Below are 15,150 nucleotides of genomic sequence, written 5' to 3'. Positions count from 1 at the left end.
CTGAAATAGTTGCAGGTTTTTTAAAAGTTTATTTATGCATTTAACTTTGTGTGTGTGTGTCTGTGTACTATAGTGCCATATACTATTCTAACCCCGAACAAAGCAAATATAGCCCCTACCCTTATGAGCTTATAGTTTTGAAATTTTTGAGAGTTGAGTTCTGAGACTCAAATATTTTCAAATTCAAAAATTTTTTTCATAATTCATTTTGGTTGTTTTCTACATTGGTTTCTGTTTGCTTATTTTGTTTTCCTGTTACACTCAGTTGGGTAGATGTAAAAAGATACCCTCATCCTGACTAGTTTGCATTTCCGTGATTATTAATGAATTTGAGACTCTTGTGGATTAGCCATTTAAATTTCTTTTTTGGTAAGCTGTCGTAAAGAAGACATAAAAAGCCCTAATCATAAAGGAAAAGACTAATATTTTCTGCTACATTAACATTAAGAACTCCTGTTCATCAAAAGAGAACATTAAGAGAATGATAAGGTACTGGGTACAAACGTACCTAGTTATTTACAACACATACAGTCAATGGAGGAGTAACAAATCGATTGCCATTGAGTCGATTCTGACTCATAGCGACCCCATAGGGTGGAGTAGAACTGCCCCATAGAGTTTCCAAGGAGCGCCTGGTGAATTCGAACTGCTGACCTTTTAGTTAGCAGCTGTAGTTCTTAATCACTACGCCACCAGGGTTTCCAGCAGAGGAATAGAATCGAAAATTCCTACAGAAGATTTATTTCTGATTTCACTCTTTGGAGTTCCCTAGTAGTCTCCCAAGCTTGGTGAGCCTGTTTTACCTGTTCTTTGAAACCACCAAAGGCAAACTGATTTGTAGCAAATATGTTCTCTGGGTTCCTGGTTAATCTTAGTTTTGTTCCCAAAAAATAATTTTTACTCACTTGCCAACTGATCAAAGCATTTTAAAGTATGTTTTGAAAAATATTTAATCTGAATTTGTAGTGTGTTTCTGTAATAGGGTCAGTCAGGGTACCTAGTACATTGCAAAGGAAACCCTTCATTACTTTCTCTTTTCTTCCATCCTTTACATTGCCTGTTAGCTTTCTTCTCTTAGGCCCTGTTTATAAATGAAATCTATATTTTATTACAGCATCAGAGTTACTGTGATAGACAAGTCAAAGTTGTGGTAGGTGCTAGTGTTGGACACTAAATCAGCAAGTGAGACTCAGATTTTGTCACAGGAAAGGTATAGATGAATATGGACTTTTAAGGTCCCTTATGACCAGGTAAAACCTTGAATGGGAAATCAGGAAATACTAAAGATCTATTGTGATAATCAAAATATTTAGAAAATTTGATTTTTTTTATGCTTGTAACTATATATACACACACACATATGTATATGTGTGTGCATGTATATGTATATTTTTACATTATATGTTTAGATATCAATAGTTCATTTGGTTTTATAAATGAAATTATAATTGCCGTCAATATTCCACAAGAAATATGTTTAAACTCCCAAAGGGCCTATAGCATGTTCCCTTCACATTTTTATCTCTTACAGTATAAAAGTCAGCACCTTTTACAGAGTATTTGCTCAGTAAATATTTGAGTTTAATTATGTAGACAGTTGTTAATTTGTTAGCATTTCCCCCCCACTACCAAAAAACCCAAACCAAACCCACTGCTGTCGAGTTGATTCCAACTCACAGTGACTCTATAGAATTTCCAAGGCTGTAAATCTTTACTGAAGCAGACTGCCACATCTTTCTCCCATGGAGCGCCTGGTGGGTTAAAGCTGCTGACCTTTTGTTAATAGCTGACTGCTTTAACCACTGAGCACCAGCGCTCTTCCAACTATAGGTGAGCTTATGGTAGAAGCAATCAAATTAAATTCAGTCCTACAAAACTCTTTAAGTAAAATGTAATCTCAAAATTCACTGACACTGTCTTCCATATTAAGACTACACTTTTTTAGTAGATGTTAAGAAGTGTGGGGTTAAGCATGGGTGTGACTGTATGCACATATACGCATATATATAATAAAGTGCATAGGGGGCACAGTTATAGATACTTCTTAGATATAACCAGACACCTCATGGGATTGATTTCCTGGGTTTGAAGGATTAAGACCATAGTCTCATGGGACATCTCAGTCAGTTGGTGTAATATAGTTCATAAAGTTTATGTTCTATATCCTAGTTTGGTGAGTAATGTCTGGGATCTTAAAAGTTTTGTGAGTGGCTATCTAAGATACAACTGTTGGTCTGTACGTGTCTAGAGCAAAAGAGAAAGAAGGAAACCAAACACTTGAAGAAACTAGTCTACAGGACAAGTAGTCTACATGAACCACAGCCTCATCTTCCCTGAGACCAGAAGCACTAATTGGTACCTGGCTACCACTGCTGACCACCCTGATCAGGGCCATGATAGATGGACACTGATAGAATGGGAGAAAAATGTGGAACAGGACATAAAATTCCTAAAAAAGCAACCAGACTTACTGGACCAGTTGAGACTGGAGGACTGTCCGAGACTATTGCCCTGAAATACTCTAAACCTTGAACTGAAACTTATCCCTAAGGGGACCTTTTAGCTGAATAACATATTGGCTTACAAAAAAAAGAGTATCAGCTGTGAGTACTGTGCTCCTTTACAAAATCATCTGTAAGAGACCAAAAAGTCAACAATTACTTTAAAACAAAGATGAGAGTGTAAGGGGGCAGGGAAACTAGAAAAATGGAAACAGAACCACCAGAATGGAAATACTGAGGATGTTCATACATTGTGAATAATGTAACATATGCCACTGAGTAACTTGTGTAGAAACTGTTGAATGGGAACTTAATCTGCTGTGTAAACCTTTACTGAAAACACAATAAAATATTTTAAAAGTGTGGGATTTAGGCCTTTATGAACATTCTTGTATTGAAGCTTTTTGACTGTTTCTCAAAGTAAAACCTGATGCCTGTTGTTCCTTTTGTTTTTATTTCTGTGCATTCCTGTAATAATAGGAACATAATTGTGACAGATTTTAAAAATCTTTTCTTGGCATATATTAAAGTGATCAACATTTCTAATGTAATTGGGTTTTTTTTCCTCATTTGATTGTTTTAGGATCTTGGCCTCACTACCATTTGGGAAGACCAGCTTTCCTATCTTTTATCACCAGCCTTGGCTTCCTACGAATTTGAGCGTACAACAAGCATATCTGCGGGCAATGAGGAATTTCAGGATGCCATAAGGAGGGCTGTACCTGATGGCCACACATTTAAAGGCTTCCCAATACACTTTGTGTACAGAAATGCAAGGCGTGCATTTGCCACGTGTCTTCGGTAAGGTGTCGTTTATGGAATCATAAATGTTTTTGCTTAGAACTCTTCAAGATCAGTTCGTCCAGTAGTTCCTCAGGAATGATATCAGAGTCACATGGGGAGTTTTTACAAAGTGTACCGGATTGAGCCTCCTCGCCACAGATTTTGGTGTGTTAGGTCTGAAATGCAGCCCTAGTGTACACCACAGTTTTACCCAAATAATGTGCGCCTTCTTCTGTTGGCCAACCACTCCCTTCCACCATGGGGTATTTTTGCAGTGCAGACAAAACAGAAGGCATGTGTTATTTGTGTAAAAATACAGTATATCTTGGTATAAATTTCCCAGTGGTTTTAGTGCAGCTTTAGTTGCAAATCTCTGATCTTGTCTGGTGTAATTTTTTCAATTTATAGACTATGAGGAGATTAAAAAAAAAAAAAAACCACACCCACTGCCTTCAAGTCGATTCCAGCTATATAGCCTATAATTTTAATAGCTTGGCCAAAATTACAGAGGTGTTGGTAGCATAGACAGGATTTTTAAAATCTATTTTAAATACTGATTTAGTGGCACTTCAGAAGAAAAACATGACGATCTACTTCTGAAAAATCAGCTGTCGAAACCCTATGAGGCACAGTTCTCTGATGTACATGGGGTCTCCGTGAGTCGAAATTGACTCAACAACAGGTTTGGGCTCTTTTTGGTTTTACTTGGGAATAAGAAAGTAAAGGCTGTGTTCACTTTTTAATTGAATTATTTTTCTTCCTCATATAGATCTCCTTTCTGTGAAGAAATAATCTGTTGCCGTGGCGACCAGGTGCGACTGGCAGTTCGTGTCCGAGTGTTTACATACCCTGAATCTGCATGTGCTGTTTGGATCATGTTTGCTTGTAAATATCGCTCAGTATTATAGGACTAACATTTCTATAGGAATTACACCTGTGTTTTCTTGGAATTTTACACATTGTCCATTACTAGCTATTTAGAGGTTCTCTCTTAAAATCACATTCTGGCTTGCATGTCAGATATCAGTTTTGTGTATACTTGACTGATGATGTTTGCAGAAATAATGATGTGTGTATTTAAAAAATGAAGGATGAAAAACCTGTATAAATATGAGTAGGATTTAGTATAAATTAAGCGCATATTCTATTTTAATAAATGTTACGTTGTTTACAGACATTCAGTAGATTAAATACAAATACAAAATTTATTCAGTTTTCTTTATGTTAGTAAGTAATCAGAAAGCTATTTCTCTAAGGATTTGAGCCATAGTAAAATCATATGATCATTAATTTTCATAGATTAATGGGATTATTTTATACAGACTGAGAGAAATTAACCACGCAACAGATTTATTTATTACATAGGTAAAAATACATTGTGATGGATTATCATGTTTGTAGTTTACTCTTTGTGACTTTCAGAGGTTGATGAGAAGATCTTGAAACAAGATTAGGAAAAACTAATGCCAGAAAAGCATAAATATTAACAACAAAACTAACCTCGTGTGAAAGTACGTGCATAATTTATAAATACTTATATTAGATCTTGTCATTACAAGAACAAATATTAGACCTTTTCATTACAAAAACAAATAGAATATTTTAGAAAAAATGTATTGGGCCGCTCTGTTCTGGCACTGGTAAGTTGTCTTCTGTAATTCATATTAGTTGTCTGTCTCTGATTTCTGTGGTCAGAGGATTCATTACTAGCCTCTTCCACAGATTCCATCTTCTGAAACCACTTTTCTCTCTCACTTTTTCCACTGTAGTGATGAAAACACTATATATGAGAGATCCATTGTGTGAGCCCATTGAGAACATGCTATTTGTTTTAAAATGAGCGAATTTTAAAAGTTCTAAAAATGAGCAAAAGTGTGCACTAAAAAAGACTATAGCAATTTGACTTATTGTAAGAAGCTGCATGACGTGATAGGTTTGACCATCCATTTAGACCTCTCATCTGCTTCTTAATTGGGCTGCTTCATCCATCAGTCTTCCTATTTACTGTACACAAGTTGGCTATGCACATCATTAGTCCTTTTTATCACTTTAATGCACCATTGCAAACAAAGCGATTTAATGTTTAAAAAAAATTAAAATCTAAGGGCATTCTACGTTTACTTTTTGTTTTATGGTAAATATTTACGATTTAGCTTGTTTAAAAAGTTTTAAAATGTTACTATTCCCTCTTCTACCATTTAATTGAAAATAGTAATCTGACCTTGTGAGATTGACATGACTTGAGAGAATTAGCAAAATAAGAATTAAGACATTTTTATTATGTTGCCAAAATTGCTGTAACTATCAACTTTTGTGACAAAGTGTGAGGTATGTACAGAAAGGCAGACTGTATTTACATCAAGGCTGTATTAAGCCGAAGGCAGGGCTTCCTGCCTACTGTACCACAGTAACACACATATTTCAGGTGTTCCTTTGGTATAAATCCTAAGACAAATTTCCTTTTTGGGCACTGACATGAATGAATATTTTTCTCTGAAGATGATTTGTTTCAGAAGATGATCTCAGTGCACTTATCACTAGAATTCTGCTGCTCTTCCTACTTACAATTTTTCTTTTTAAAAATTAAGCTAACCCTTTATATTTAGCTCTGTCTTAAAAGTTATTTTTTTATTAAAAACATAAAATGTTTCTCTAATGTCTGTAACGTGTTCTTCTTGCCACTGTATGCACTACCAGCCTTCTCTGTCTGTGTCTCCCTCTCTTTCTCTTTCTCTCTATATGCATATATATGTATTAGAGGCATATCTATATAGTAGGAAAATATCAGAAACCTAGAAACTTCATTTTTTATTACTCAAGCATGAATTTGTTAAAATAAAACTTATTAAAATCAGTTTTAATTGTACACCTAATTGACGTTTTAATTTTTTCTAATATTGAATGTACATTTTTAGCTATGATCTGCAAAAACACGTCTGTAACTTGGCAGTTGTGGAAAGTACACACATTTGAAGCCCTTTTTTTTTTAACTTCATAATGAGGGCAAGATTTGAGGCCAATGAAGGTTTTATATTTGAAAAGAATATTGCTCATAAAGTAGTATCCTGTGCCGGATATCCAATCATCAGATGGTGTTAGTAATGAACCATAAATTGCTTGAACTCATTCATACTGCTAATTTCATGCCCTACCTTGTTGTTGTTGTTAGGTGCCGTCGAGTCAGTTCCAACTCATAGGGACCCTGTGCATAACAGAATGAAACACACTGCCTGGTCCTGCACCATCCTTACAATTGTTATACTTGAGATCATTGTTGTAGCCACTGCGTCAGTCCACCTTGTTGAGGGTCTTCCTCTTTTCCACTGACCCTGTACTTTACCAAGCATGATGTCCTCCTTCAGGGACTGATCCCTCCTGGAAGGATGTCCAAAGTATGTAAGACGCAGTCTTCCCATCCTTGCTTCTAAGGAGCATTCTGATTGTACTTCTTCCAAGACGTGTGTGTGTACTTTTGGCAGTCCGTGGTATAGTCGATATTCTTCTCCGACACCACAGTTCAAAGGTGTTAGTTTTTCTTTGGTCTACCTTATTCATTGTCCAGCTTTCACATGCATACGCTGCAATTGAAAATACCATGGCTTGAGTCAGGCGCACCTTAGTCTTCAAGGCGACATCTTTGCTCGTCACTTTAAAGAGGTCCTTTGCAGCAGATTTGCCCAATGCAATGCGTCTTGCGATTTCTTGACTGCTGCTTCCATGGGTGTTGATTGTGGATCCAAGTAAAATGAAATCCTTGACAACTTCAATCCATTTATCATGATGTTGCTTATTGGTCCAGTTGTGAGAATTTTTGTTTTCTTTATGTTGAGGCGTAATCCATACCGAAGGCTGTGGTCTTTGACCTTCATCAGTAAGTGCTTCACTTTGAGCAAGGGAGGTTGTGTCATCTGCATAACGCAGGTTGTTAATGAGTCTTCCTCCAATCCTTATGTCCCGTACTTCTTCATACAGTCCAGCTTCTTGGATTATTTGCTCAGCATACAGATTGAATAGGTATGGTGAAAGGATACAACCCTAACACACACCTTTCTTGACTTAAAACCACTCAGTATCCCCTCGTTCTTTCCAAACAACTGCCTCTTGATCTATGTACAGGTTCCTCATGAGCACATTAAGTGTCCTGGAATTCCCATTCTTCTCAACGTTATCCATAATTTGTTATGACCCACAAAGTCGAATGCCTTTGCACAGTCGATAAAACACAGGTAAACCTCCTTCTGGTATTCTCTGCTTTCAGCCAGGACCAATCGGACATCAGCAATGATGTCCCTGGTTCCGTGTCCTCTTCTGAATCCAGCCTGAATCTCTGGCAGTTCCCTGTCGACATACTGCTGCAGCCGATTTTGAATACTCATCAGCAAAATTTTGCTTGTGTGTGATATTAATGATATTGTTCGATAATTTCCACATTCAGTTGGATCACCTTTCTTGGGAATAGGCATAAGTATGGATCTCTTCCAGTCAGTTGGCCAGGAAGCTGTCTTCTATATTTCTTGGCATAGAGAGTGAGCACTTCCAGTGCTGCATCTGTTTGTTGAAACATCTCAATTGATATTCCGTCGGTTCCTGAAGCCTTGTTTTTTGCCAGTGCCTTCAGTGCAGCTTGGACTTCTTCCTTCGGTACCATCGGTTCCTGGTCATATGCTACCTCTTGAAATGGTTGAATATCGACTAATTCTTTTTGGTATAATGACTCTGTGTATTCATTCCTTCCATCTTCTTTTGATGCATCCTGCGTCGTTTAGCATTTTCTGCGTGGAATCCTTCACTATTGCAACTCGAGGCTTAAATTTTTTCTTCAGTTCTTTCAGCTTGAGAAACGCTGAACATGTTCTTCCTTTATGGTGTTCTAACTTCAGCTCTTTGTGCATGTCATTATAATACTTTACTTTCTTTTCTCCAGCCGCCCTTTGAAATATTCTGTTTAGTTCTTTTACTTCATCATTCCTTCCTTTGCTTTAGCTGCCCAGTGTTCAAGAGCAAGTCTGAGTCTCTTCTGACATTAATCTTGTTTTTTTTTTTCTTTCCTGTCTTTTCAGTGACCTTTTGCTTTCTACGTGTATGATGTCCTTGATGTCATTCCACAGCTCGTCTGGTCTTCAGTCATTACTGTTCAATGCATCAAATCTGTGCTTGAGATGATCTCTAAATTCAGGTGGGATATACTCAAGGGTGTGTTTTGGGTCTTGTGGACTTGCTCTGATTTTCTTCAGTTTTAGCTTGAACTTGCATTGAACAGGTGTTGGTCTGTTCCATAGTCAGCCCCTGGCCTTGTTCTGATTGATGATATTGAATTTTTCCATCATCTGTTTCCACAAATGTAGCCGATTTGATTCCTATGTGTTCTATCTGGTGAGGTTTATGTGTATAATCGCTGTTTATGTTGGCGAAAAGAAGTATTCACAGTGAAGAAATTGTTGGTCTTGCAAAATTCTGTCATTCAGTTTCTGGCATTGTTTCTGTCACCAAGGCCATATTTTCCAACTACCAATTCTTGTTTCCAACTTTCGCATTCCAATCACCAGTAATTATCAGTGCATCCTGATTGCATGTTCGATCAATTTCAGACTGTAGAAGGTGATAAAAATCTTGCATTTCTTCAACTTTGGTCTTAGTGGTTAGTGTATAAATTTGAATAATAGTCTTATTAACTGGTCTTCCTTGTAGGCATAAGGATATTATCCTATCACTGACAGTGTTGTACTTAAGGATAGGCCTTGAAATGTTCTTTTTGACGATGAATGCAACACCATTCCTATTCAAGTTGTCATTTCCAGCATAGTAGACTATATGATTGTCTGATTCAAAATGGCCAATACCAGTCCATTTCAGCTCACTAATACCCAGGATATCAATGTTTATGCGTACCATTTCATTGTTGATGATTTCCAGTTTTCCTAGATTCATACTTCGTATATTCCAGATTCTGATTATTAATGGATGTGTGCAGCTGTTTCTTCTCATTTTGAATTGTGCCACATCAGCAAATGAAGGTCCCGAAAGCTTGACTCCATCCACATCATTAAGGTCAACTCTGCTTTGAGGAGGCAGCTCTTCCCCAGTCATCTTTTGAGTGCCTTCCAACCTGGGGGGCTCGCCTTCCAACCTGGGGGGCTCATCTTCCAGCACTATATCAGACAGTGTTCTGCTGCTATTCATAAGGTTTTCACTGGCTAATTGTTTTCAGAAATAGACTGTCGGGTCCTTCTTCCTAGTCTGTCTTAGTCTGGAAGCTGAGCTGAAACCTGTCCTCTGTGGGTGACCCTGCTGGTAGCTGAATAACAGTGGCATAGCTTCCAGCATCACAGCAACACGCAAGCCCCCACAGTACAATAAACTGACAGACACGTGGGGGTTCATGCCCTATACTAAACAAAATAGCTTAGGTTAGACTTCAGTTTGCGATTAAATGATTTTTCTTTGACTCTTAGATAACAGTTAAGTACTCTGTACTTAAGTACATAAGTACAGGAATTGGAGGGTCTGTTTTTAACATGTGCTTAACCTTTATACCAATGATAAACTAGTTTCTGTGGTATCGGTTCTGACTCATGGCAACCCAATGTCTACCTGATTAAAACTGTACTCCATAGGGTTTTCAATGGCTGATTTTTTGGAAGTAGATCTCCAGACCTTTCTTCCAAGGCAGCTCTAGGTGGACTCAAGCCACCAATCTTTTGGTTAGCAGCCAAGCGTAGTAACTGTTTGCTTCAAAGTAGCATTGCTTTGCAGCAGCTTTTATTTGAGAAATAATTTGAGATTGGCAAAAGGCTATATAAAAATCTTAAAAACAAAGTAGCTAAACCTGAACTAGAAGCCAGTCAATTTTGAAGTGTCTTTACATATTGTGTATAGCATATTCTACATTTAAAGCAGAAGTTTAGTTGTGATCATTAATGTATTTAAATATGGGTTTTGGATGTTGTTTAATATTATCTTCTGAGTTTATTTGGTATACTCATTGTAATTAACTTTGACATATTTGGTTTTTGAATTAACTACTTGACACTAGTGTTGAAATAGTCATGTTAAAAGAAAGGCGACATTCTTAGCTGGCATTCCTATGAAAGATTTTTTTCTCCGATGCCACTGAGTTTAGACCTGTGCTGGTATTCTAAAGCAGATGTTTTCTAGTGTTTTTGAATATAGCTATTGTGTTTTTTTTTCCCCCCCTCCCTTTTTGGCATCTGATCAACACTAGACTCTTATATTTTTGATGTCATTTCATATTTTATGGCCTGGAATTACTCCATTTTGGATTTAAAAGGAATCTTAGGGCTTCCAGACTCCTTAATTTACAGATTAATGAAATGGAGATTCAGCGAAGTTCCTTGCCCAATATCTCTAGTGGTAGATCAGTTCCAGAACTCAAACTCTGACTTTGTTTACTTCTTTTTGCTGTATCTCTGAGTGTACAAATTAAGGTTTTTCTTTCTGCGGGATGGCATTATTGCGTATGACTAAGTAACCACCCAACAGATAATGTGGAAGAATTTTTATGATGCCATAAGCTGGGAGATGCTGCTGTGCCCTCTGTTTGAAAAAAAAGTGCTGATCACCTCTCAGGCCACCATTCCAATTTTCTGTTTCTCATTTTAGTGGTTCTACCCTAGAGGTAGGAATATGGAAGGCACCTGTCTCTTATGGTACTTATCATGAAACCTATCAAAAATTACAATAATATATAGAGTGGACTTACATATGTATACATGTGTATACATATATATGTGTGTGTGTATATATATGTATATATATAAGTAAAATAGTACATAGCTGGACAATGAACAAGGAAGACCGAAGAAGAATTGATGCCTTTAAATTATGGTGTTGGCTAAAAATAGTGAATATGCTATGGACTGCCAAAAGAATGAACAGTCTGTCTTAGAAGAAGTACCGACAGAATGTTTCTTAGAAGCAGGAATGGCTTGACTTCGTCTCACATACTTTGAACATGTTATCGGGGGGTTCAGTCCCTGGAGAAAGACATGCTTGGTAAAGCAAGGGTTGGCGAAAAAGAGGAAGACCCTCAACGAGATGGATTGACATGGTGACTTCCACAATGAGCTCAAGCATAGCAAGCGTTGTGAGGATGGCACATGACTGGGCAGCATTTCGTTCTGTTGTGCGTAGGGTGGCTGTGAGTTGGAACCAACTCGACGGCCCCTGACAGTAACAATAGATTGTCAAGTCGCTGACAGATATGGCCAGAATTATATTTTGTGGAGGCTGCCTGGGGAAGCTTTGGCAGTGAGCTGTCTAAGGTTACTCATGGTGTGGTAGGTCAATAATACGAACCTTGTTGCCATCGAGTCGATTCTGACTCATACCTATCCTGTAGGAGAGAGCAGAACTGCCCCATAGGGTTTCCAAGGAGCAGCTGCTGGATTTGAACTGCCGACCTTTTGGTTAGTAGCCATAGCTTTTAACCAGGGCCCCTCAATAATATGAAGGCATGTAGAATTTTACTATTTGGTTACTTAACAAGAGATTCAGTGGATGACTGAGATACTGGGATAGTGCCCACTCATCTGCATCCAGAAAAAATTTTAGTTATATTCAGTCTGTATTCTGAGAGAATTCTGAAATTCAGTCACAAAGTTGGTGTAACTGGCCAGTTTTTATTTAAATTTTACATCTTTGTCAAAATGTATGGTTAAGGGAATGATAGTATGACAGTACAAAACAAGGAAATGATTGTCAGAAGTTACAAAAATCTTATTTGGTTTGGTCATAAGTAAACATTTTATTACGAACTTCTAGTTTTTTAAACAGTTTTATTGAGATATAATTCACGTGCCATAAATTTACCCACGTATGAGCGGCCATCAGTCAATTTTAGGACATTTTCACCACCTCGAAAAGAAGTGCTGTAGCCTGCAGCTGTCACCCGCGTTCTCCCTCTCCTTCCCATTCCTAAGAAAACACTAATGAGTATTTTATCTCTATATTTCCCTATTTTAGACATCTCATATGAGTGGAATCATACAATATGTGGTCTTTTGTGACTGGCGTCTTTCATTTAGCATGATATTCCCAAGGTTCATCCATGGTGTAGCATGTATTAGTACTTCATTCCTTTTTATGACCAAATAAATAATATTCCACTGTTATGGATAGATCATATTTTGTTTCAGTTTTCTCCATTGATGGACATTTGAGTTGTTTCTACCTTTTGGCTATTGTGAATAATGCTGCTGTGAATATTTGCTTACAAGTTTTTGTGTGTGCATAGGTTTTTATTTCTCCTGGCGTGGAATTGCTGGGTCATATGATGACTCTATGTTTAATCATTTAAACTACCACTACCACTCTTTTCCAGGGTGCTATACCGTTTTACATTCCCACTAGCAGTGTATGAGAGTTCTGATTTTTCCACATTCTCTCTAACACCTGATACTGACTTTTTTATTCTAGCCATCCTAGTGGGTGTAAGTGGTATCTCATTGTGGTTTTGATATGCATTTCATGGTGACTAACGAAGCGGAGTATCTTTCATGTGCTTATAGGCCATTTGTATATTTTCTTCAGAGAGAGTACTCAGATCCTGTCTGAGTCATCTAGTATTGCTGAAACAAAAATACCACAAGTGGATGGCTTTAACAAAGAGAAATTTATTCTTCCACAGTCTAGGAGGTTAGAAGTCTGATTTCAGAGTCCCAGCTCCAGGGGAATGCTTTCTGTCTCTGTCGGCTCTGGAGGAAGATCCTTGTCATCACCCTTTCCTGGTGAAGGAGCTTCTCAGTCGAGGGACCCTGGGTCCAAAGATGTGTCATTATCCTGGTTCTTGTTTCTTGTTGGTATGGGGTCCCCTTGTCTCTCTGCTGGTTTCTATCTTTTATATCTCGAAAGAGATTGATTTAAGACACAGCCTAATCTTGTAGATTGAGTCCTGCCTCATTAACATAACTGCCGCCAAACCCACCTCATTAACACCAAACAGATAGGATTTACAACACATAGGAAATTCACATGAGGTGACAAGACAAAATGGTGGACAGTCACACAATACTGGGAATCATGGCCTAGCCAAGTTGACACACATTTTTGGGGGACACAATTCTTTCCATAACAGATCCTTTGCCCATTTTTAAATTGGGTTATCTCTTTATTGTTGAGTTTTTTTTCTTTTTAATTAACTTTTATTGAGCTTCAAGTGAACGTTTACAAATCAAGTCAGACTGTCACATATAAGTTTATATACACCTTACTCCGTACTCCCACTTGCTCTCCCCCTAATGAGTCAGCCCTTCCAGTCTCTCCTTTCATGACAATTTTACCAGCTTCCAACTCTCTCTATCCTCTCATTCCCCCTCCAGACAGGAGATGCTAACACAGTCTCAAGTGTCCACCTGATATAATTAGCTCACTCTTCATCAGCATCTCTCTCCTACCCACTGTCCAGTCCCTTCCATGGCTGATGAGTTGTCTTCGGAAACGGTTCCTGTCCTGGGCCAACAGAAGGTTTGGGGACCATGACCGCCGGGATTCCTCTAGTCTCAGTCAGACCATTAAGTCTGGTCTTTTTGTGAGAATTTGGGGTCTGCATCCCACTGATCTCCTGCTCCCTCAGGGGTTCTCTGTCGTGCTCCCTGTCAGGGCAGTCATCGATTGTGGCCGGGCACCAACTAGTTCTTCTGGTGTCAGGATGATGTAGGTCTCTGGTTCATGTGGCCCTTTCTGTCTCTTGGGCTCTTAGTTATCGTGTGACCTTGGTGTTCTTCATTCTCCTTTGCTCCCGGTGGGTTGAGACCAATTGATGCATCTTAGATGGCCGCTTGTTAGCATTTAAGACCCCAGACGCCACATTCCAAAGTGGAATGCAGAATGTTTTCATAATAGAATTATTTTGCCAATTGACTTAGAAGTCCCCTTAAACCATGGTCCCCAAACCCCCGCCCTTGCTCCGCTGACCTTTGAAGCATTCAGTTTATCCCGGAAACTTCTTTGCTTTTGGTCCAGTCCAGTTGAGCTGACCTTCCATGTATTGAATATTGTCCTTCCCTTCACCTAAAGCAGTTCTTATCTACTAATTAATCAGTAAAAAACCCTCTCTCATCCTCCCTCCCTCCCCTCCTCGTAACCACAAAAGTATCTGTTCTTCTCAGTTTATACTGTTTCTCAAGATCTTATAATAGTGGTCTTATACAATATTTGTTCTTTTGCCTCTGACTAATTTCGCTCAGTATAATGCCTTCCAGGTTCCTCCACGTTATGAAATGTTTCACAGATTCGTCACTGTTCTTTATCGATGCGTAGTATTCCATTGTGTGAATATACCACAATTTATTTAACCATTCATCCGTTGATGGACACGTTGGTTGCTTCCAACTTTTTGCTATTGTAAACAGAGCTGCAATAAACATGGGTGTGCATATATCTGTTTGTGTGAAGGCTCTTGTTTCTCTAGGGTATATTCCTATGAGCGGGATTTCTGGGTTGTATGGTAGTTCTATTTCTAACTGTTTAAGATAATGCCAGATAGATTTCCAAAGTGGTTGTACCATTTGACATTCCCACCAGCAGTGTATAAGAGTTCCAATCTCTCCGCAGCCTCTCCAACATATATTCTTTTGTGTTTTTTGGATTAATGCCAGCCTCGTTGGAGTGAGATGGAATCTCATCGTAGTTTTAATCTGCATTTCTCTAATGGCTAATGATCGAGAGCATTTTCTCATGTATCTGTTAGCTGCCCAAATATCTTCTTTAGTGAAGTGCATGTTCATATCCTTTGCCCACTTCTTGATTGAGTTGTTTGTCTTTGTGGTTGAGTTTTGACAGAATCATATAGATTTTAGAGATCAGGCGCTGGTCGGAGATGTCATAGCTGAAAATTCTTTCCCAGTCT

General features: G+C 38.2%; 1 protein-coding gene across 2 annotated transcripts in view; it reads left to right on the top strand.

The window, feature by feature from the left end:
* The window catches only part of CEP76 (centrosomal protein 76), a 32,228-nt gene extending 18,526 nt beyond the window's left edge, over positions 1-13,702 (top strand). The window contains exons 11-13 of one of the 2 annotated variants that reach the window (XM_064294753.1): positions 3,085-3,302; positions 4,054-4,169; positions 8,345-13,702. In XM_064294753.1, coding sequence (XP_064150823.1) covers positions 3,085-3,302; positions 4,054-4,169; positions 8,345-8,370 — 360 coding nt within the window. In that variant the 3' untranslated portion in view covers positions 8,371-13,702. The other variant, XM_003406390.4, reaches the window with a different exon arrangement.
* The last annotated feature ends 1,448 nt before the right edge of the window (positions 13,703-15,150 follow it).

Source organism: Loxodonta africana, chromosome 11, assembly GCF_030014295.1.
Source record: "Loxodonta africana isolate mLoxAfr1 chromosome 11, mLoxAfr1.hap2, whole genome shotgun sequence".
Taxonomy (NCBI): domain Eukaryota; kingdom Metazoa; phylum Chordata; class Mammalia; order Proboscidea; family Elephantidae; genus Loxodonta; species Loxodonta africana.
The sequence above is the reverse complement of the archived record's forward strand: the minus strand, read 5'-3'. Positions and strand labels throughout refer to the sequence as shown.